At 51.8% G+C, this 20,386-nt stretch overlaps 5 protein-coding genes across 5 annotated transcripts; 3 read left to right on the top strand and 2 right to left on the bottom strand.

The window, feature by feature from the left end:
- Positions 1-136: 136 nt before the first annotated feature.
- N7539_003648 (uncharacterized protein) lies at positions 137-5,790 on the top strand (the record flags this gene model as incomplete). Its single annotated transcript, XM_056933250.1, has 6 exons — positions 137-1,063; positions 1,124-1,372; positions 1,437-1,752; positions 1,820-3,572; positions 3,638-4,653; positions 4,721-5,790. 6 exons carry the CDS (start codon positions 137-139, stop codon positions 5,788-5,790), a joined length of 5,331 nt encoding a protein of 1,776 aa, XP_056790791.1.
- Positions 5,791-6,774: 984 nt separating this feature from the next.
- N7539_003647 (phytanoyl-CoA dioxygenase family protein) lies at positions 6,775-7,740 on the top strand (the record flags this gene model as incomplete). The annotated part of the gene is made up of 1 exon (XM_056933249.1): positions 6,775-7,740. One exon carries the CDS (start codon positions 6,775-6,777, stop codon positions 7,738-7,740), a length of 966 nt encoding a protein of 321 aa, XP_056790790.1.
- A 1,800-nt stretch (positions 7,741-9,540) lies between these two features.
- Positions 9,541-11,258, top strand: N7539_003646 (Zn(II)2Cys6 transcription factor domain-containing protein; the record flags this gene model as incomplete). Its single annotated transcript, XM_056933248.1, has 2 exons — positions 9,541-9,615; positions 9,765-11,258. 2 exons carry the CDS (start codon positions 9,541-9,543, stop codon positions 11,256-11,258), a joined length of 1,569 nt encoding a protein of 522 aa, XP_056790789.1.
- A 750-nt stretch (positions 11,259-12,008) lies between these two features.
- N7539_003645 (class I SAM-dependent methyltransferase) lies at positions 12,009-13,543 on the bottom strand (the record flags this gene model as incomplete). Its single annotated transcript, XM_056933247.1, has 3 exons — positions 12,009-12,263; positions 12,352-13,086; positions 13,505-13,543. 3 exons carry the CDS (start codon positions 13,541-13,543, stop codon positions 12,009-12,011), a joined length of 1,029 nt encoding a protein of 342 aa, XP_056790788.1.
- A 2,675-nt stretch (positions 13,544-16,218) lies between these two features.
- On the bottom strand, positions 16,219-19,496 carry N7539_003644 (uncharacterized protein; the record flags this gene model as incomplete). The annotated part of the gene is made up of 3 exons (XM_056933246.1): positions 16,219-17,998; positions 18,065-18,594; positions 18,678-19,496. 3 exons carry the CDS (start codon positions 19,494-19,496, stop codon positions 16,219-16,221), a joined length of 3,129 nt encoding a protein of 1,042 aa, XP_056790787.1.
- Positions 19,497-20,386: the final 890 nt, after the last annotated feature.

Below are 20,386 nucleotides of genomic sequence, written 5' to 3'. Positions count from 1 at the left end.
TGGAGATAGATGGCATATAAATCAACAACAGACGCTCCATGACTGAGAAATGAATCAACAGAAGCACAATTGATCAAGGCTTGAACAGAATCGTCTCTGATATCTCACCAAGGCAGCTTTATTTTCTTTTTACACCATGGCGATCACAATTCCTTCTTTACCGCTGCAACACCGCGACTTTGTGCATCATGTTCAATCGCATCCAGACACTTCCGTCGGAGAATTGGTGAAACCTTTCAACGATTTTGATGCCTTTGCAAGAAAGATTTTTGCGCAGAGCTCTTCGGAAATATCGGCCAAAGTCGGCTGTGTCAACGTTGTCCCTTTATACAACGAGACAACTAAAGATGCTGACATTCGAGTTCGAGCAAGAGATATGACCACCGAGAGTCCTGAGCAAAAGGAAAAGTACCTGCTTCCTCTTCCCTCTAGCAAGCGTAGAGCAAATGGTTCTCCTGCTGTGGTGCCTACTCTCGAGGAGTTTCAGAATAACTTTGCTCTCTTCACGGAAGGTGCTTTGAGCGACATGGATTGGAGCAATGTCGTAGTGGCTGGATCTGCGGTTGTTACATCTTTACTTCCCGTGCCGGAGAAGTACAGAAACTCCAAGCGTGGACTGCGCCAGTACTACCACGAAGAGTTTGCTCCAGCCTCAGATGTTGATCTATTCCTCTACGGGCTGAACGAGGAACAGGCGATTGAAAAGATCAAGCAGATTGAGGACAAAATCCGAAACACAATTCTCTACGAGACGACGACAATTCGCACAAAAAACGCCATCACCATTGCCTCCCAGTATCCCACCAGACATGTACAGATTGTCCTCCGTGTGTACAGTTCTGTGTCTGAGATCTTGACGGGTTTCGATGTCGATTGTTCTTGTGTGGCCTACGATGGTCAACAGGTCTTTGCGTCTCCTCGAGCTATTGCCGCTTTCATCACCCAGACCAATCAGATTGACCTGACGCGTCGTTCACCATCGTATGAAAGCCGTCTTTCCAAGTACTCTCACAGGGGGTTCGAAGTGTTTTGGCCGCTACTCGACCGCTCCAAAGTCGATCCGGTGAGTGATGAGACAAGGGATCGCAACCATTGCCGCAAGAAGGTTGACTGACGAACACAGACCATCTTTGAAAGAAATTTCAACAGGACAGAGGGTCTAGCAAGACTTCTTATTCTTGAGAAGCTACCAAGGCCAGAAGATCGAGACAACTACCTGACCAAGAGACGCGAAGAGCGAGGGCGACCTCCATTGAGTCTCTACCTCCGCCGCCGCCAAGGGCGAGAGCTGCGCGGAAACATCAAAGACGACTGGGAGGATGAAGTTCCAGACTGGCAGGAAAACGATCAAATATCGGATTATCATACTTTCGTGCGTTTTTTCCATGGAATCCCTTCATCGTCATATCTAACCCGAGAGGAATTTTCCCCCTCAGACAATTCCATACGGAAGAAGATTCAACGCACGCAAGATCGAAAAGCTGCTTTACACGAAAGATCTCTTGTTGAACGCGGAGTGGAATCAGGATCGTGATGTCTACCTCCATCGTCACCCTGCCTTTTTCGGTGATGTGGAGGACATCATCGGCGATTGCTGTGGTGCTTGTCCACCGGCAGTCACTGAAGAAGAGCTTAAGATTGCCGAGGAGGAGAGCAAGAAATATGTCTCTGGCGGCATCAGCTTCATCAAAGACAACCCTGGCCGGCAAGAGATCGGTAGTTTCAATCCAATCACTGACACCGATTGGACAGGTAAGAAAAGGCACAGCACTCCCAGAAAGGAAAACAAGAACCTGAAAACTAATTGTTGAAATGACAGCGATGGCATACATTGGAAGCACAGAGATGCTTTGCCAGGCCATCGTCTCGCATGATCTAGCAGCCGTGCAGTCAGTGCTGGATGAAGGTTTGGATCCGAATCGCCGGGATTATACCGGTCGCACTCCGCTGCAACTGGCTTGCATGTCCTCCACGCCTGAAATCGTCCAGTGCCTCGTAGATCATGATGCCCGCCTGATCTCAAGAATGGCGGACGGTCAAACAGCATTGCACCTCGCCGCTGCTCGAGGCGCATCCGAGATTGTCAGCATCTTACTGACGCGAAGCCTCAAGAATCAGGAGTCCGAGGATGATACCAAAGAGAACAAATCTGCTCGAGAGAAAGGTCAACGCGGGCGCGGGGGCAAGAACGAAGTCAAAGACGGCGACGAAGATGAAGATGATAATGACGGCGGGAATGAGCAAGCCACCAGCGACGCTTCGCATACATCTGCCTCTTACGTCAAAGTGGACGTGGACAAGAAAGAGGACACTGGTGTCACTCACGACACCATTGACGAGAATGATGCGGAGCCTGATATCTACGATATCAATGTTACTGCATGGGACAATCTCGCATCGCCTCTGCATCTCGCAATTCTTCATGGCCACGTCGAAACAGTCGAAACGCTCGTCGCAACATTTGGAGCCGATGTTCTGATGCCGATCAAGATACGCGATGACTACAGCCAGCAGGCAAAAGCTGCAATTCTGACCTTGGTTTTGGCCCTTGCCCTCCCTCTGCAAAAAGCGAAAGAGATGTCGCTGGCTCTTCTCAAGCTCGGCGCCTCTCCAGCTCAAGGTGACATCAATCGTTTCACGTCTGTTGACTTCATCGCGCAAACCGACTATCTCGAGCTCATTGATTTGTATCTTGAGCATGATCGCCCAGCAGTGCAGCGAGCAATCAATCATATTGTTGTTCAGGTGCAATCATGGTACGGATCAAAAGCAGAAGTCTGTTCCCCACTGGTGAACGCCTTGTGTGCCAAAAACGCGAAAGGTGCCACGAAGCTCTTGGGACTAGGGGCAAAGACATCCTTCAGCCTCCATGACTACCTGGACGCAATGAAGTCGCAGAGCAAGGCTGACAACTACATGGGTGATGAGCAGAGGCTGGTGCAAATGAAAATCAAGCAGCCTCTCATTCACGCTATCGAGCGCGAGTTACCGCTTGTCGCCATCGAGCTGCTCAGTCGTGGAGTGGATTTCAATTGTGAATTTGAAGAAAGCTACAATGTATACTGGACTGCGCTGGACGCTACAGTGCACCGCTTGACCGAATTGAAGAGAGAATTGGAGCCAGTCATTAACCGCCGAACACTATATGGCGTCCCCGATCCCGTCTTCTTCGAGAAGCCTGAGCAGGAATATCTCACAGGCCTTGGACCGGACACCTACAAGCTTTTCGGTGCGAAAGGCTTGATCAGCAAGACGAAGACGGACAACGAAAGATACGAGAAGGAAAACGAACGTCTTGACGCTGACGAGGCCCGATTGGAGGAAGGAGCAGCAAAGAAGCGAAAGGTCACAGAATCACTAATTCGGAATTTCGAACTCCTCAAGACCGATTTGCTATCCCGGGGAGCAAAAACCTGGGCTGAACTTCATCCCGGAGAAGGCTCGAACTCCAGACAAACCTTCAGACAAAACACGCGGCAATTCAATAAAAAGCCCGCAAAGCCTTTCGAGCTCAAATTGTTCGGCGCGGTTTTTGCGTTGGACGACATCACATACGAGGGACATGTGCAAATGTATGTGTCAATTTTTGTTCTATCAAACCAGAAAGCTGGGACAGACGCTGACCGTACGTGACCAGGTTTGAGGCTGCGTGGAGAGGAGATCTCGACACTATCAAGTCGCTCACGCTACATATGTGGGGACCAAATGCGGATCAAAAGCCCTTGATGATTTCCCGAGCTGATGTCACAGGATTGTCTTGTCTTCAAATCGCGGTCATGCGCGGTCATCTTGCCGTGGCGAAGGGAATCTTGAAAATTCTTCGAGTGCAGCACAAAGTGAAGGAATCTGAAACCCGAAAGCGGTTCGAAATTGACTCGGACACGGACGCCGACTCATCTGACGACGAAGATCTCAGAATCACGAGCCACGTCGTGGATGATCGATTCACCCACGAGAATATTGGAGAGGTTGCAAGCAGTGTTGAGAGCGACGTGTCACCGCGACAGGCACTGCAGGCATATTTCCCAGTCGAAGCTTTCGCGGAAGAGCTTATCGAGAAAGAGAAGTTTTCTTATGTTGGGATGAACACGTGGAGTGGCTACACCATGAAAGTTGGTACACTCATCCAATATGCCATCTACAAGAACGACCTCGGCTTGCTCGAGTGGCTCCTCAACGCTGGACATGAGTGTGCGAGCGCCGATCACTCCGATAAAAACCCCTTCACACTCGCGCAGCAGGATCTGCAACTTGCGATCATTTTGGGTCATACAGAGTGTCTGGGATTGATGATTCGAAGCACTGCTGTCGGGCTTCCTCTGGCGAACATTAGCAGTAAATCTGGAATTGCCGCTCCTGAACGATACTACCAAGGTCTGTCGATTCGCGGACAAAAGCGCAAGGACTGGGCGAGTGCTGGTCGGCCTGACAGTGTGCCGCAGAGGAGTGGCTTCGATGAGGGTGGCCGCTCGCCAGTCCTCATATCTGCCACATTGGGTAAATTGGCCAGTACAGAGTGGTTCTTGGGCACCGCTCCTGGGCGCTACTACCTTGAGTATGTGAATCAGCACACTGAAGACGAAGCTGTTCAGAGATTGTGCCAATCTCAGCTGGGTCTCGAAGCTTCTGTTATGCAATGGCTGCAGACTCGAAGTGAGTATCACTCGACCTTCCACATCACGAATGTTAAGAGAAAAGCTTTTGCTAATCTGTGACACAGATGAGTTGATCCTCCATTGCGCTGTTCTTTCCCACCCATGTGAAGAGTCAGAGAAGCTGGTGCAGTTCCTGGTAGATCAGCACCCAGAGTGTCTTGAAGCTCGCTCGTCCGAGGGACATACGCCTCTGGCCCTTGCATTCTCCTTGCAGCGAATAAGCTTCGCTCGCATCTTGATCAAAGCTGGGGCCAATTTGGCGGTTCGGGATAAAGAGGGTTGCAACCTTCTTCATCTCATTCTCTGTTCGCCTCGATTGGGCACATGGCCCAAGCTAGCTCAAGCTTCGGCGCTAATCGAGATGATTGACAAGGAGCAACTCTCTGCCATGTTGATGCAGCGCGCCGGAGAAGGATCCAGAACACCTTTTGCGAACTGGGTTCACAAGTGTCAGGCCCTCAGTCCCTTGGAGCCCCAACCCAATGATTCCAACGAGCCCACAAGCTGGGATGTTGCGCGCCAGATCACCCATCTCATCCTTGATCTCGGTCAATCATCAAACTACAAATTCCTCGAGCTTCTCGACGGTGCCGGAAACACAATTGCCCATGACTGTGTCAAGCGATGCTTCCCCCAAATTCTCGACTGCATCCTCGACCGACGGCCCGATCTCCTCTATCGTGAGAATGCTACTGGAGCCACGGCTCTCGAAATGGCTGTCGCCGCTTGGCTGAACGAAACCACTCGCAACCCGCCTGAAATTGCTTCTCCGGGAACTCGTCGGAACCATCACTTCCATCAGACCCCAAACTACAAGTTCAAGAGTAACTCCGCCGTTGAGAGTGAGAAGACGCGGTCACAGATCATGATCGAGGCTTGTCAAAAGCGGGCTACGATGAACCCTGCCAAGAGACGCCTTGTCACCCTCTACGAAGCGAATGAAGTGACCAAGCGACTGGCGGCGATGGACAGGAGCCGTGAGAAACGCGAGGAACGCGCAGATCATTCGGGACGCGGCTACCGCACCTCACGATTTGGGCGTCGATATGGTCGTTATGATCGTTATCATGAGGAGGCGGTACAGGATATGGACGAGGTCACTCTGTGGGGTGAATGGGCTGCGCAGTGGAGGTAATCAGGGGATTACTATCCGGTCTGGAGAGTAAAAGGGGAAGATTGACTGGGATGGATCGTCAAATGTTGTCATGATTCTTGTCTTGCTTATTTCTAGTGCAGACTGTCCAAGCCTTTTTTCAAACGGTTCAAGTCCAGTCCTTGTCTTGAAGAGACCACGGCAGACGTGTGGTCAGCGAAAGCATCGCGCCATCGTCCTGTCTTCAGGTTAGCAAACAAGCAACATCAATCAGATTTCCACTTTCTGGATCCAGACCCACGTAGGGTTACATTGAGATCGACGGTAACATCGCAGCGTTTGGTTCGGCGCTAGAGTTGGCTCCGCCGCGAAGTCCCGCGCGGCTTTGCAGAGCCTCCGTCAGTCGATTGACAATAAGAACCTCACGAATCTATCACGGCTTATGTATCCCTTTTTTACGAAAGTACTCATGGGCGATGAAAAGTTCTCGGTGTCCATATGTGCTGGAGCTGGAGGTCTCTTCCGCTTTTGGTACCAAATAATGTACTTTCGTGCTTCGTTTTGACCATATCCCCGCTTTAGTAGTCTCACTCTCCACTCCATCGAGGGCCCATGGTGTCAAGGCTCTCATACATTGCCTACAACTTACTCGCCAAAATGGAATAAACAAATCGCAACTCGATGTTACCGTGACTGTAGCATACTGAATACTCCACTGGGGTAAATAAACAGAGTAACGTGCCTTCTTAGCGTGGATCTCCTCCCCCACGTCGCATGGCGGAATTCCCCCGCATTCAACAGCAATAACTCGCGCCAAGTCCACCAGTCGAGGTTCAGCCTCTATTCTAATCTATCCTTTACCTTCATTTAGAAGCAAGTGAGTTTCTTTGACATAACTCAGCTCAGTCGAACATCTCAATTTTGTCCAACTCCATTTTTGGTTTCAGCGCCACAGCGCAGGGAAGCCTACTACCGAAAAAAAAACTTCAAGCTTCGATCTGTCATCCGCAACTTCTTTTTCGGACCATGGCTGCTTCTCACCCTCATCTAGATGCTCTGCAACGTGATGGTTTTGTGGTCGTGAAGAATCTCCTATCTCCCTCTGAAGTCGATCATTATCGTAGCATCGCTGCGACAGCTACATCCAAGACGCGAACCGGCTCATGGCCGTTCTTTCGCACCGTTCCCAAACAATTCCCGCCATGGCCTACAAATGTACCCCCGCCAGCCGCGGAAGGTGGAATATGGGGAGTGCAGCACTTGCTCCACCCGGAGATGCCCGGACGTGACGAATTTGCCAAATGCTACTTTTCCGAGGCCATTCTCGACATTGCCAGTGAATTGATGGGCGTTGCCTCGTCCAATCCAAGCCCAGGCGCGGCCGCCAGTGATGAGGAGCCTCTTGTGATGGAGCTATTCAATCTGCTCGTTGCACCCGAGACCCGAGATTTTGAACTCCGTTGGCATCGAGACGATATTTCAGATCAATTATCTACCGATGAGGAACTGCAGCAACTGGCAGCCAAATCGCCTGGTGGCCGACAGAGTCACGCGCAGTATAACTTGGCGCTGTGTCCTGATGCGTCACTGATCGTCATCCCCGGATCGCACCGTCGTGCACGCACTGCGATTGAGCGCAGTGCAGATCCATATGAAGCGGTGCTCCCGGATCAACTGGTTGTGCAGCTGCAGCCCGGTGATGCAGTCTTCTACGACAGCAATATCCTCCACCGGGGCGTATACAAGGGCAAAACCGAGAGCGGAGAGGAGACCCGGTTAACATTGCATGGAAGTCTCGGGCTCAAGGCGTCTGATGCTGCAGATGCGGAGACCAAGAAAGTCAGAGCGACAGCGGTGTTACAGCATGGCGTGGGGACTTGGGTAAATCGAAAAGATGCGGCGTTCGGTCTGGGCGAAAGGCCGGAGAAAATGAGAGCTAACTTGATATCCATGGGCAGTGGAGAGGGGGTGGGTTATTCTTTGCAAGGTTGACACACAACCTATGTCAACCGTGGATATCAGACCAGAAGTATGCTCATCCTGTCTGGTGATTCTTTGAATCCAGGACGCAAAAGAGCATAAAATCACGGGGACGAAGTAGCTTGATTGGCACTGAATGACAACAAGCTGTCAGAATAGAGAGGAGATTGAAACTTGTGTGTCGTCTTCGTAGCAATAGTCAAGTATCTGCCCGTGTACCTACCTGGTCAAGTGAAAGCTTACTGCGCAACCAAGCTACTATCACGTAGGTAGACGGTTCTTGTCTAGCTCAATTCCTCAACAAGATCTGGTATCGCTCCTGAGTCATTGTCGATGGAGCGTCATGACAAGGCGTTGTTGGCATAGGCTCGCTGGGCAGACTCAATGAGACAGTGCCAGCTTATGCACCACGAGAAGCCCCAGTACTTCCGAGAGAAAAGAAATCCCAGAAAAAATGAACAGAAGATGGCGTTCGAAAAATTTCTCTCTGATCATTCTATGCTCGTTCAGAAGGCGAAAATGTCTCGTGCAAGACACGTGAGCTGAAACCGAGTCAAGTTCGCTGCCCTACGGCTCCAGCCCCTCAAAGCTCTAAACAGTACACTGGCAAACGAACGAGGGGCGAATCACTACTTACACTCCTTCAGTCACCTCTCATCATTGAGATAAAATTGCGAATGTCGATTGGACAATCCCGCTTTGTCATGGCACAATGCCGCGATTAAACTGTGGTCTGAGCTTCGACAGTTTACAATGTGCACTGTGCAGTCTGTACGCTGTAGTAGTTCGCAGTCTGAGCGTGGGTTGGGCTTGGCTGTCGCTATTATGGACTGCGTGTTCGAATTTTCCTGCGTCGCCCGGGTCATGTCTTCTCCTCCTCCTCTTTCTTCTCGTTCATTTTCTTCGTCTTTTTCTTACGATTGTCGGAGTCGAGGTACAAGATGTCTTTCGATTACACAACTGAAAACCAATGGCGCCAAACCTGTCCTCGCACTCAGCCAGTCGTGGGTCGCGACATTGAAGATGACCAGCCGTTCTTACCTCAATCAGGTTGCAACGCTGGCGTGAGCGTCTTGAAATGTGATATCCTCTTGACGCTGTGTATGGCCAATTCCTTCAATCTGTCAGCAACATGGAAGTACAGCCACTAGGTCAATTCGGAGTCTCGAATACTGAGAGGCACAACAGACCTTTCAGCTTCCAGAGGATAATTGGCCCTGCACAATGACGACGCCACGCGGGTTTCAAATCGAGCCTCTGCGAGGGAACACACACTCTTGTCAGCACCGAATGCAGTACGACCGTCATATCATTATGCTCTCGAACATCCCAATCGATGTCAGGGTGGAGAGCAAACCTCCAGGACCGCCTGGCCCTTCCATGGTTCCCACTCGGTGAAGACGTTGAACCTGGCGAGCAACGCCAGGCCAATCAGCTCCCTCAAGACTCGATCCCTAGCGTCCCTAGCGGCGGGGCAAACTTGGATTGTCAAGGATACTCTACAGTCTACACCCAGAGAGGCAAAGCCTAACGGTCGCTGAAATCGCGGCTACTTCGGGTTGAGATCTGAATGTAATTTTCGTGGGCGGGGGATCGGAGAGGGGGATATTTTCCTTTCCTGGCAAAAGGGAAGTGCTGATCACTTCGGACTGGACGTTTGTGAGACAGGTTCCCTGTCTACAGTTTTCCCCCTCCCTCCCTCCCTCCTGCTCTCCCTTGCCAACAATCCAAACTCCGGACTTCGCCGATGGAGAGCTACTGCAATTCAAATACGAGGCAATCCTGCTGGATGACTCTGCGTCACGGCTCGTCATGACTTCGACCGGAACAAGGACCAAAGTCCGTCCGCAACAATCGTGCCTTAAGTGCCGCGAGCGCAAAGTGAAGGTGAGCACCGGGACCAGCCTCTCTGCGGTTCAAATAGGGCGGGAAGACGACCCATGGCCGACATTGACGACTACACAACCCCAGCCAAAAATAAAAGACATGTCGAGCCAAATATCTAACATCTTACCTCATATTTTCTTCGCTCCAAGTGCGATCGCAACATTCCTTGTGAGGCCTGCGTCAACCGAGGCATTGAGTCCGAATGCACCTACCTGACCTCCGCCGAAGACCGCGCACAGATCAGCCAAGCCGAAATTATCGAACGTCTACGACGAGAAGTCGCCCAACTGCGTGATGAGTTGAGTCAAAGCTCGGGGCGGAGTCCAAGCCCAATTCACCGTGACCGAGTATATGCCGACAGGAAAAAGGCACCCGGTGTGCGTGAGCGCTTTGGAGTTGGACACGACTCTATGAATACCATCTCACGGGCGCGAGGGCCAGGATCGAGATCTGCGACCGGATCAGCCGAGCCTACAGATCTAGCCAGTTGTGCCGACTCCGCCTCCCCATCATCTCTATCCACGACGACGGGCACCAGTTCGGTCACTGTCACGAGTCCCGAGAGCACAGAGAGTGAAGGCGGGGCGAGTGGCTCGGGCTTTTTCCCGCAGTACGCGTATCCAGGCGTAGTGGATGGATATCCGACCCAAATGGCCGACGTCGAAATGATGGCGACGACTGATAGTGCAGCAATGAACCACTGTATGTCCCAGTCATTCTGCGTGCAGGTGCTTCAAAAGAGCAGCCTGCCTTCCTCTCCGGTTTTGTCGCTATTTAGCGCATGTTTGCTTCCTACGTCAGACCGAGTTGGAGTGCTTTTCTCAGGCTTGATCACTCACCTTCCCTGCTACCTAGATTATGGTGATAAATCAACGATACAGTACCTGTCGAAGGACGTGCCATCGTACTCATTCAAAGATCCTGAACAAATGACGGTACATCATCATCCGACGCAGAGTCTGTATCCAACCTTCAATGATCAACTCTTGGAACGGACTCCGTCGGGTGTCCATCCAAACCAGCAAGTTCAAGCTCACGGACGCCACCACTATAACCCAGCACCATCCCACACCTACGAGTATACTTCATATCAAACCCAGTCGGGCTTTCAATATCCTCCATCGCATGACTTTATAGCCTCCTCGAATTCCTTATCCTTACCCGGCCACGGTGTCCCCGAATTTGGCAATCATCAGGCCTGGACTCACGATCCCGGCCATATCCTCATATCAAGCCAACGACTATCATCACCCATGGCCCCATTTCAGCACCCGTCAACACTGAGCGCAGGCGGATTTACCGCCCCACCTTCTACAACGACCCCAGTCCACTTGGCATCAACGTCAACATCAACATCAACACCATACCACTTAGACGCCCACGGCACGCCTTACCACCCATCTCAACCCTACATCTACCCTGCTCATGCGACAGAATACCAAACTCGCGCAATGGACGCCATACCAGAATCGTGGAAGGGGCCAGACAAGCAACCGCTGCTAGAAGCTCTCCTCGAAACAATCACCAGCTGTGACGAGCAACGCGTTGCGCAGGTCGTGGCTGTGATTCGCGCGAGCAGTACCCCCGAGGATGCCGTCTCGGGAATTTGCCGAATCCTTGGCATTAGCGGAGACTGGACGTAGACGTTGGCAATTGGAAGTCACTTTTGTCTTAATAGAACTACCAGTACCAACTTGCTGCTGGTGCTGAGTCTGGCAGGGCGTTGAGAAACAGCGGTCCCTGCCAAGAGCGAAGGTCCATCTCGCCTCAGTCTTGAAAGAACGCTCCGCACCAACCGGGGCTTTAAGAGGAAGCCGTGCGGTGCGCTTGGTTTACGCTTCATAAAGTCACGAGTCTAATGATAATTTTCTTCGCCAAACGGGGCTGTATGGGATGAAAAAGAAGTATCCGTCCCAAACCATGATGTGAGAACCATGATGAAAGACCATTCAATGCAATTGTTTGTAATCTTCTTTTCGTGTATGCGGATGGGTTGATTCAGATTTTGCGGTGTGTTTGTATCAAGCTCACGGGCTTGCATCGCAATGCCAAAGAAAGTTCTCTCCGCAGTCTCGTCTCCGTGGACTGAGGGGGAGCCATGTCACACATGATCGAATCTAGGCTGCAAAGGGGTCATAGTCAAAAATGACCTTTATACAATTATTGAAGAGAAATAGTCATGTCGCCGTTAATCGTTAGAAAAGAAGGAGAGGGAAAGAAAAGTCACGCCCGAGGTATTGTCCCTCGAGGGGTGAAAGGGGGTATCTTCGAGATGCCAATTCCGTGGCCATGCCTCCGGACATCTGACAAGCAGGTCGGTGGGAAACGGGTAAAAGGCCGCAAGTCGCAGGTCTCCGTCCCAGATCTTCGAGAGATGAAGATAAGGAAGGAAGTCATGATGGTGGATTGTGGGCATCGAGTGGCTTTTGCCCGTAGACGAAATGAAAGAGCACATAGAGGTGGAATTTGTTGCTCATCAGTTCTGCCCGCACCTTCTCCATGTATTCCAGAGCATCCTGGTAGGAGAAACCCAAGACTCGAGTGAAGAGGGCGAGGGTATAGGGCTCGACCACTTCGAGGATGGTGACTTTACCCACGCGACCGATTTCTTTCAATCGACGATTCTTGGCCCAGCCGCCGACGGGACACTGTTTTGCGTGAAAAGGATGATTAATGGCTGGTCGACGAGGCGTGCCGAGGGCGCAAGAGGCCTCTCTCAATCGAGTATCGACTCACCTTGTAAATATCATCCGCCACGTTGACAAAGCCTGCATCCTCCAGCCATCCAGACAGTCTAGGCGCCACATTCATGGGCTTTCCAAATTTATTGCTCGCATGGTTCAATTGGTCTTGCCAATTCAGGACCCGGGTGGCGCGCGCATGCGTCCCATCATCGCTCAGGACGAAGGTCTCGAATTCCTGCGCTTCAAACCACCCACCCGGTTTGAGATGCGTATACGCCTGTCGGAGTAAGCGTGGCCAGTCGGCGATCCCTCCGCCCAGACTGCGCACATGAATATAGTCAAAGGCCTCGGAGGGGGAAAAGGTCCAGTCGGACTCGGCGTCGTCGATAAAGAAGCGACAATTGGGCGGGGCCCAGGCCGGTTGAATGGGGGAGAGATCGGTGCCGAGGATGGTGGTCGTGGGGAAGTCCTCGGCCATTTCGGTGGCCCATTCGGCGGTGCCGGTTCCAATGTCGAGGATGCGAGAGGGGATTTGTGGTGATTGCGTCAAAGTGTTGCGAGTGAAGGGGGCGCGGAACAGGTCACCGCCGGAGAGCATCTTGAAGAGGTGGTGCATCAGGGCCAGTCGAGCCTGCTCTTCCTCGTCGTTGGGGAAGGGATATTGGCCATGGCGGTAGGCGTGATATCGACGGCCGTTCTCGTAGCAGTAGTCACGGACGGAGGAGGCGAAGGACAAGTTTGAATCAATGAGGGTCTTGGTATCGACGAGGGAGTCGTCATCGCTGGTCTGGAGCGAGCAAAGTGTGAGCACATCGTTCACCGTTCATCGTGACGGAGTGGGTGAAGAAGTGGTGCGGGAGCAAGGTGGAAAAAAGAGAGTTTGTGTTGTGGTGATGGTGATCAGCAGACGATGGAGGAGGAGGATGAGCAGAGAACGGTGGGGCCGCCCGCTCAGCACCACAAGGCATGACCATCCATCCGGAAAGGAGGAAGAGCCCGACCAGAGAGGAACAGTCTCGGTAGGACTGTGGAATGCGCAGCTGGTGGAGGGAGAACGAGCTGGCGAGATTGACCCCAGCGCAGAGAAGGGAGCACTGCAAGCATTCGGAGAGAGAAGAGGGGAGAACAAAAACAAAGCAGATGACGGACAAGGTACCATAGAGTTGATCCGTGGCCAGGAGATGGGTAGTCTGTCCATTACTCACATCGATTTGAATGCTTTCATTCGGATTTGGCTGGGACATGGTCCCGTTCGAGAGGGGCGACGAGAATGGAGGTACCGCTCAGGAAATGGTCACGTCACCACGGTAGCTTGCGGGGGAGTCGACGAGTTGTCTGGAGGAGGAAAGGTACCAAGATGACTCCTTGAACTCGATCTCGATGATCTCTCGACCGAAGCAGACCACGAAGGGTAGGAGAAAGATGAGAGGAGAAGGAGGAGGGGGAGGATCAGGAGGAGAAAGGGACGATGAAAGAGGAAAAAGTTTTGGAGATGATTCCTCCAGATGGTAGAGTCCAGACAACAAAAAAAAGGAGACCCCGGATAAGGAAAAGCGAGGGAAAATGGAAGAAAAGAGGGAAATGGGAATCCAATTTCGACAGAGGAAATGAATTAAAAGAAAAAAAAAAACAAAACGGAGTCAAGTAACTCGAACCCTCACAATGGCCAGCAAGTGGGATGGGTCAATGCAGTTTGCACTTTGCAGCAACAAGAGGCCCGATGCTTCTCTCGATCCGACTAGTGCGCTGGACTCACGCCTCGATCATGGATCCGATCAGAAACTCTCCACAGATGCTTCCTCACGGCCTTTTTTCTTCCCTGGTCCGCACCGGGCAATTACAACTCAGAATCATCATGGATCTTTGTGAATGACAGAAGAGCAGACTTACACTCTACAGTAGTATCTGGTACCTGAGAATGTCAGATAATGATCGCGTGTGCCAAACTTTGGTTCCGACTCTCCAATAGACCCAAATGGCAGAGCAATCTGATTCAAACAGAAAAGAACACTCATGATCATCAGACATCGAGGGGATCATCCACGACGAGAATCACTGCAATCCCGGCACTGGGGATCCGGGAATCCCAACGAGAGACCCAAGAAAAGCACCCGAGAGAAAGAAAGACTTGTCACTTGTTGGATCCATCGACATCCCGTTTCACTTGGGAGGATACCCCGCAGCGGAAACCCGAGGAGATGGTTAGAGTCAGATGGGTCAGACGAACGGGATCGGGAGAGACACACAGCTGGTACGGTACACTTACACGGAGGTACATGTGTCATCATGTCATGTACAAAGTCCCCTCGTACAGTCAGCGACAGACCTAGTAATACTGCAGCTGTTGGAACCCCCCACGACCAGGGTTCAGCCTTCCTCATTCGGACTGATGTTTCCAAGTGGTCATTGGGGTTTATCGAGATCACCTCCAGATCCAATGGGCCCCTAGGGAATCGGGACACCTCAGCCCAGGGTGTCGAGGTGTGCAGAGTGCAGCGTGCAGGTCAATCCAAGGGGGGAATAGCGTGTCGGGTGCATGGCAACTTTCGACCGAGGTACTGTACATGAGTCAGTTAGCCTTTTACAGTTTGCGATTTCTGAAAATCGGGAAATCTGTCAACCATAAAACCAAGAACAAGGCGCAATGAGGATTTTCCTTCGGCCAGAATTTCTAATCGTGACAGTAACCGGTCAGGCTCAGTACCTGAGTACAATTATACAGGTAGGGAAAGGAGTGGTAAAAAAAAGGTATTGATATTAACTATACTCATAAATCCCAAGGGTTACCTCCTTAGTCCGAACTCCTATCACCTGAGCTGGTGGACTGCTGTATTCTTCTCGTCTCGCACTAGTCAAGCGCCCAACGTCTGTCAAGCAACAAAAGAAGCAATCGAAGCCGGGATCTGATCTCTTCAAATCCCGAGTCCACCGTCCAATGCCCGATCGCCTTGCGGACGCCTCGACTCATCCGCTAAACAAGGGTACAAGGGTACATGTACCGTACCTTTGTAGTCGTACCGATGTACCAACCCTTGAATCTACTGTAGTCAACCTACCCAAGGTCCCCAAGAAACCAGTGATACAGCACAGCGTGCAAAGTGCAAAGCATAAGTCACAAGTATCTTAGTTTTGTCCCACCCAAGTTCCAACACGACGGGCAATCCCATTCCCAACTATCCCAGGTGATCCACTTTCATCCCTGTCCAGCGTTTCCTTTCTGGGCTGGCCGCCCCGGCGGGGCGGGTGTGACCCGGGGCTGTGGTTTCGTCTTCACCCACTGCCACTACGACGGAGACGGCGGGAGGCCAGGACAGTACTGATTGGGTCCCAGCAGGACCATAGCCGACCCGGGAAGGACAACTCAACAGGCGGCATCGGTTGCCTGGACTGGCAGGGGCCAGAAGAACAGGGGACGATAGTCGAAGTGATGGGAAGCGCCTCGTGGCCGACAGTCTTGACCTGTTACGGAAGCGATTGCAGTGAGCTGACAACGGGCCATGTTTCAGGTGTTGTTGAGCCGGCCGTACATGAGCTGCACTCATGAGCTGACGGCGCTTTTCTCCTATGCTGTTCAAGAACAAAGGATCAACTATGAGTATGGTGTCTAGTTGTCGACTGTATACTGTATACTGTATAAGTGTAGAGTATTATATAGATGAAAGAGTGTGGTATAGAGGATCGACGATGGGTCCATACGAGTCGTAACGAAATGTCCATAGGCGAGGGCATCTACATAGTTCATAACTTCATAGTCATACACATGGAAAGCCCTCTTCAGCGAATTACAAACAAACAACGCCATCGCAGCATGTACAGGGAACTCATACAAGTCTCATTATTCGCGGTATCGTTAACTTTTTGTGTTCCCGGAGGAGGTAATGCATGATGCCACACCAACGTGAGCGGAGAGACCCGGTCTCTAGCCCAGGACCTGGAGCTTAGACTGCTCGTCCGGAGTCAAGGCTGCAAACACCTCCGCAAAGCCGGCTTGTTGCGAGGCGCGCCGGAAGAAGTCCGCCAGAAAGGCCTGTGTTGCATCGTCACGGCGGCGCACCCCAAACGAACTCTCTGTGCCTCCCTCGCCGAAACTCATCAACTGCTGCTTGGTCATCCCGAAATTCAAATCCATCACGCCACCACCTGGCTCGTCCTCCCAGTCGTCGTCGCCGTCGTCGCTGGCCGCATCCTCCAAGGCGGCGGCCTGCGCAGCGTCGATATCTTGGTTGCCGGATGCGGCGGCCAGCTCTTCAATGAGGACCTTGACGATCTTCATCGGAGCTGAGATCGTGGTGTATCGGTCGGGATTGGTGCGTGCCTGCGATCGCGTCTTGATGCGACCCGTGTCGCTAATGATCAGATCACCCTTGACGTGGACCTCGGCCACGCGCGGATCCGAAAGCTCATAGAGGCGTGCAAGGGCATGAATGTTCTGCTTGATCTCATCGTAACCGGCAAAATTGACAGAGTTTTCAAGCCACTTGCTCAGCACCACCACCAAGCCACTGTGTCCGTTCAGATTCAACTGGGACAAAAAGTCTACCACTTCCTGGGCGCTGATGAGGGTCAACCGAGCGAAGACCAAAACCAGACTCTGAATGAACTGAGCCTGCTCAGCGGTCGACAGGCGTTGGGCCACTGCTTGAAGCAGTTGAGGAAGGTACTCCCCCAGACCCTGGGAGCCTGCGCGTTCAACCAATTCCGCAGCTAGTTGGCCAACCTCTGTGGCCGCATTATCATCCACAGAGGGACCCAGGAGGCGGTCGATGATGATCAGGACGACCTCAACGGCCCCTTTGCCGGTGTGCTCGTCCCGCCAATTTGCCAACGTGGTGAAGTCACGGGAAAGCATATGGCGGACCGTCCCGGTCACAGGCCGAATCAGCTCGCCTTCTTCAGCTTCCATCAGCAGACGAGTAAGCTTGGGCATGACCGTCTCTACGAAGCCCACTGGCAGAGGGCCGTCACCGCCTTCAACGAGGGCGCGGAGCAAATCAGCCGCAAACACGGTCAGATCATCCTCCTCAGTCAGGTCCCCGACGTTCATGGCGGCCATGAACGAAGGTAGGACATTCGCACAAAGGCTGTCGTAAGACTGCCGCCCGGTTTCAGAAACCTGCTCGACAATGTCCTCGAAGGTCTCGGTCACAAGCATGGTCAGCTGGAAGTTGTCGGCGCCGCTGCTAGCAACTCTGAACAGCACGTCGATGGCCTTGGTGGACAAGACTACTGATGGGTCGACCATGATGGTATCACGCAATGTTTCGGCTAAAGTGACCTTGAGATCATCAGAGTCACTTCCGTCGCGAAGGTCATGCGCCGAGACATAGTCTGAGATGGCCGAGATTACCGCTGGCTGGACGTGACAAGCATCGTCACCACGCAAATTTGGCATAAGGTCTTGAAGAATCCGAATGCAGGCAACCTTGACGACCTCGGAAGGGTCTCCAGCGATCGCCTTGAGAGCGGATTCTAGATAACGGGCCGTCGGCTCCTTGAGCATTGTGCCTCCAGCTTTGACTAATGCACCTGCCGTAAGATAGCCTCTTGCGCGCAAGAGATCCTCGCCCTGTCCCATAGCATGGCTGATAAATGGCATGAGACGGTTGGCAAGATCCTCGGGAATGGGCTGGAAGGTCTCCTCGCCGAAGTCACGTAGAAGAAAGCCAAGAAGATAGAGCGACGCTTCTTGAGATTTCCAACTAATTAGAAGAGCAAAGGTCAGCTTCATGTGTATTTTGGGAGGAGTCTGCAAACAAATCACTTACGAAGCCCCTTCGTTCGCATACAAACCGCTCAAATGCGCAAAGACGGCCTCAGCGGTCTGCAATCTCAACCAGTCACCAAGCTTGATGATCAAGTCACTACTGCAAGTTCGTGGTGTGTAATTCGCAGTGACTGAAGTCTCCTCCGCCAGGAAGATGTTCACGTCGAATTCCCACAGCCCCTCCTCCTCACAAGTGATCTGCGCAAAGCTTGCAGCCAGCTTCACGAGTTCGGGTAGCCAGCCTGTTGAAGATGCGGCTGCGCCGGCGTCCTGCAACTGTTGTGCAAGACCCTGTTTCACAAGCGGCGCCTTCAGCAATGTTTGAAGGAAGTCGAGCTCCTCGAGGACGAGGTAGTCAAGCGAGTATGGAAGGCCATCAACATCCTCTAGTCGTCCTTGACGTTCATTCTCGATATAAAAGTTCAGGTATAGTGAGAGGATATTGGCAAGTTCAGTCCAGATAGTGGAGAAGTAGCCCTGACTTTGAGGAGCCAACAACCCCGGGAAAACTGTACGAATCTTCATGAGAGTCTGGGCAGAAATGAGTAGTATGAGTCAGCCAGAGATTTCTTCGCGTTAGGTATTCGCGGACCAGGGAGAACGAAGAATCATACCTTGACAATTTGAACCTTCAAGGCAACGATACCACGCCATTGAGAAGCAATCTCGCCTACTTTATTCGCCTCCTCCGGTGACGGGGCCTGGGGCAATGGAGCTTTCAAAGTCTCAACAAAGTATGGGGACCAGCCAGCAACCAACATGTCCGCAAATTGTTTAATGGCCACTTTATGTTGCTCCAGAACCATTTCTAGGGTATCGAAGCAAGATCGGAAGACAGCCACGGCGAGTGCTCGAAGCATTGGGCGACGGGTTTCGGAAGTGGCCACTGTGAACAAGGAGGAGACTAAATCGCGCGCAACTTGGAAGAATTGCTCGTCGCTGAATCCAGTGTCCACAAGATCCAAAAGCACCTTGAGAGCACCGTGTACAGCGTTGTCGCTAGACGCGGGGTCATTTATGACTTGGAGGATGGTGGGTAGCAGCTCTGGCCAGTCTTCCGGGAAGTCGGCACTGGCGATCTTACTGACTGCATAGCTTGCAGATGCCTTGACTTTTCGCTCGGGTGTCTCGATTGTGGTAGCTAACTCGAGGAGGGCACGGCGGATCTGGGATTTGTTGGAGTCGTTCACGAGGACTTGGCCCTCGAAGTCGTCGAGATTGGAGGACCAGTGGCTGGTGATGAATGTTCTCAGAACAGACAGAGCTGACTGTCGAAGATTAACAGGGACAGACTCATGAGAAGCGATGGCTGTCAGTGAGATCGGGAACGACTCATTCGCTTTGAGCTGGGCCAGCTGAGCCTCCGCGGCATGTCTGGTGTCCGCTGAGGTCGCCTGGGTGTCTGCCAGGAGCAACAGTAGTTCTTGCTCCATGGCGTTAATAGCACAGTGCACTGCAGATGATTGATTCCTTCAATCTTGAGCCAGAGAATAGGGCGTGATGTCGAATTGTTAGGGTATCTGTCACGAATGTGAATTAAGTTGTTATTATTTTGCGCGCAGCGCGATAAGGAAATAATGCCCCCATGAGGGGCAGAGGCGGTCAATCGAAGCTTCCTCATGACAGCTCACTAGGAGGGATGGCGGAGTGAGGTTAATCCGGGGTGTCGTAGGCCTAATGTAGTTGGCAACAAGGCGTGTGACTATATAAGACACCTGGGGTCAAACCTGGTGCGAAAAGCAACTTATTCCTGAAAGAGACTTGATGGATATATTGCACGTGAATAACATGATTCCTCCTAGGTCAGTGCACAAATGAACGGTCGCCAATGGAGAGTCATTATATTTTGAGTAGCAAGTAAAGCACTTTGGACTAGTACAAAGCTTGCAGGCTACTCAGTTTTAAACGACAGACGAGACAATTGTCCATTCATAGCTTGGCCATGCCGACAGGACTGGTATCCCAAAAGCTGATAAAATCCCAAGAAAATGATCAGCTTGAATTGATAATCTGAGATACATAGGTAATGCTTCGATATTCAGTTGTTGTTATTTCATCCCTCTCTTAGCTAAGAGAGTTTGTCATGGGTCACATAATACGACCTGACTGTAATGAAATGCGTGAATGGCGTCAAGCGGATTATATTGATCATAAACTTCGATCATAGCTTCTGAGGCTATGCAATACTCTCGGACTACAACATCGTTGGATTGTGTCTTTGCTGTCAATACTATCGACAAATCGCCTTGTGAGTTCGGTATAAGCATGATAACTTGCAGTGCCCCGCTTTGAATTCAAAAAGGAGGTATGAAAATCCTGCTTC

Source organism: Penicillium diatomitis (assembly GCF_028827545.1).
Source record: "Penicillium diatomitis strain IBT 30728 chromosome Unknown utg000004l_segment0_segment0, whole genome shotgun sequence".
NCBI lineage: Eukaryota > Fungi > Ascomycota > Eurotiomycetes > Eurotiales > Aspergillaceae > Penicillium > Penicillium diatomitis.
The sequence above is the reverse complement of the archived record's forward strand: the minus strand, read 5'-3'. Positions and strand labels throughout refer to the sequence as shown.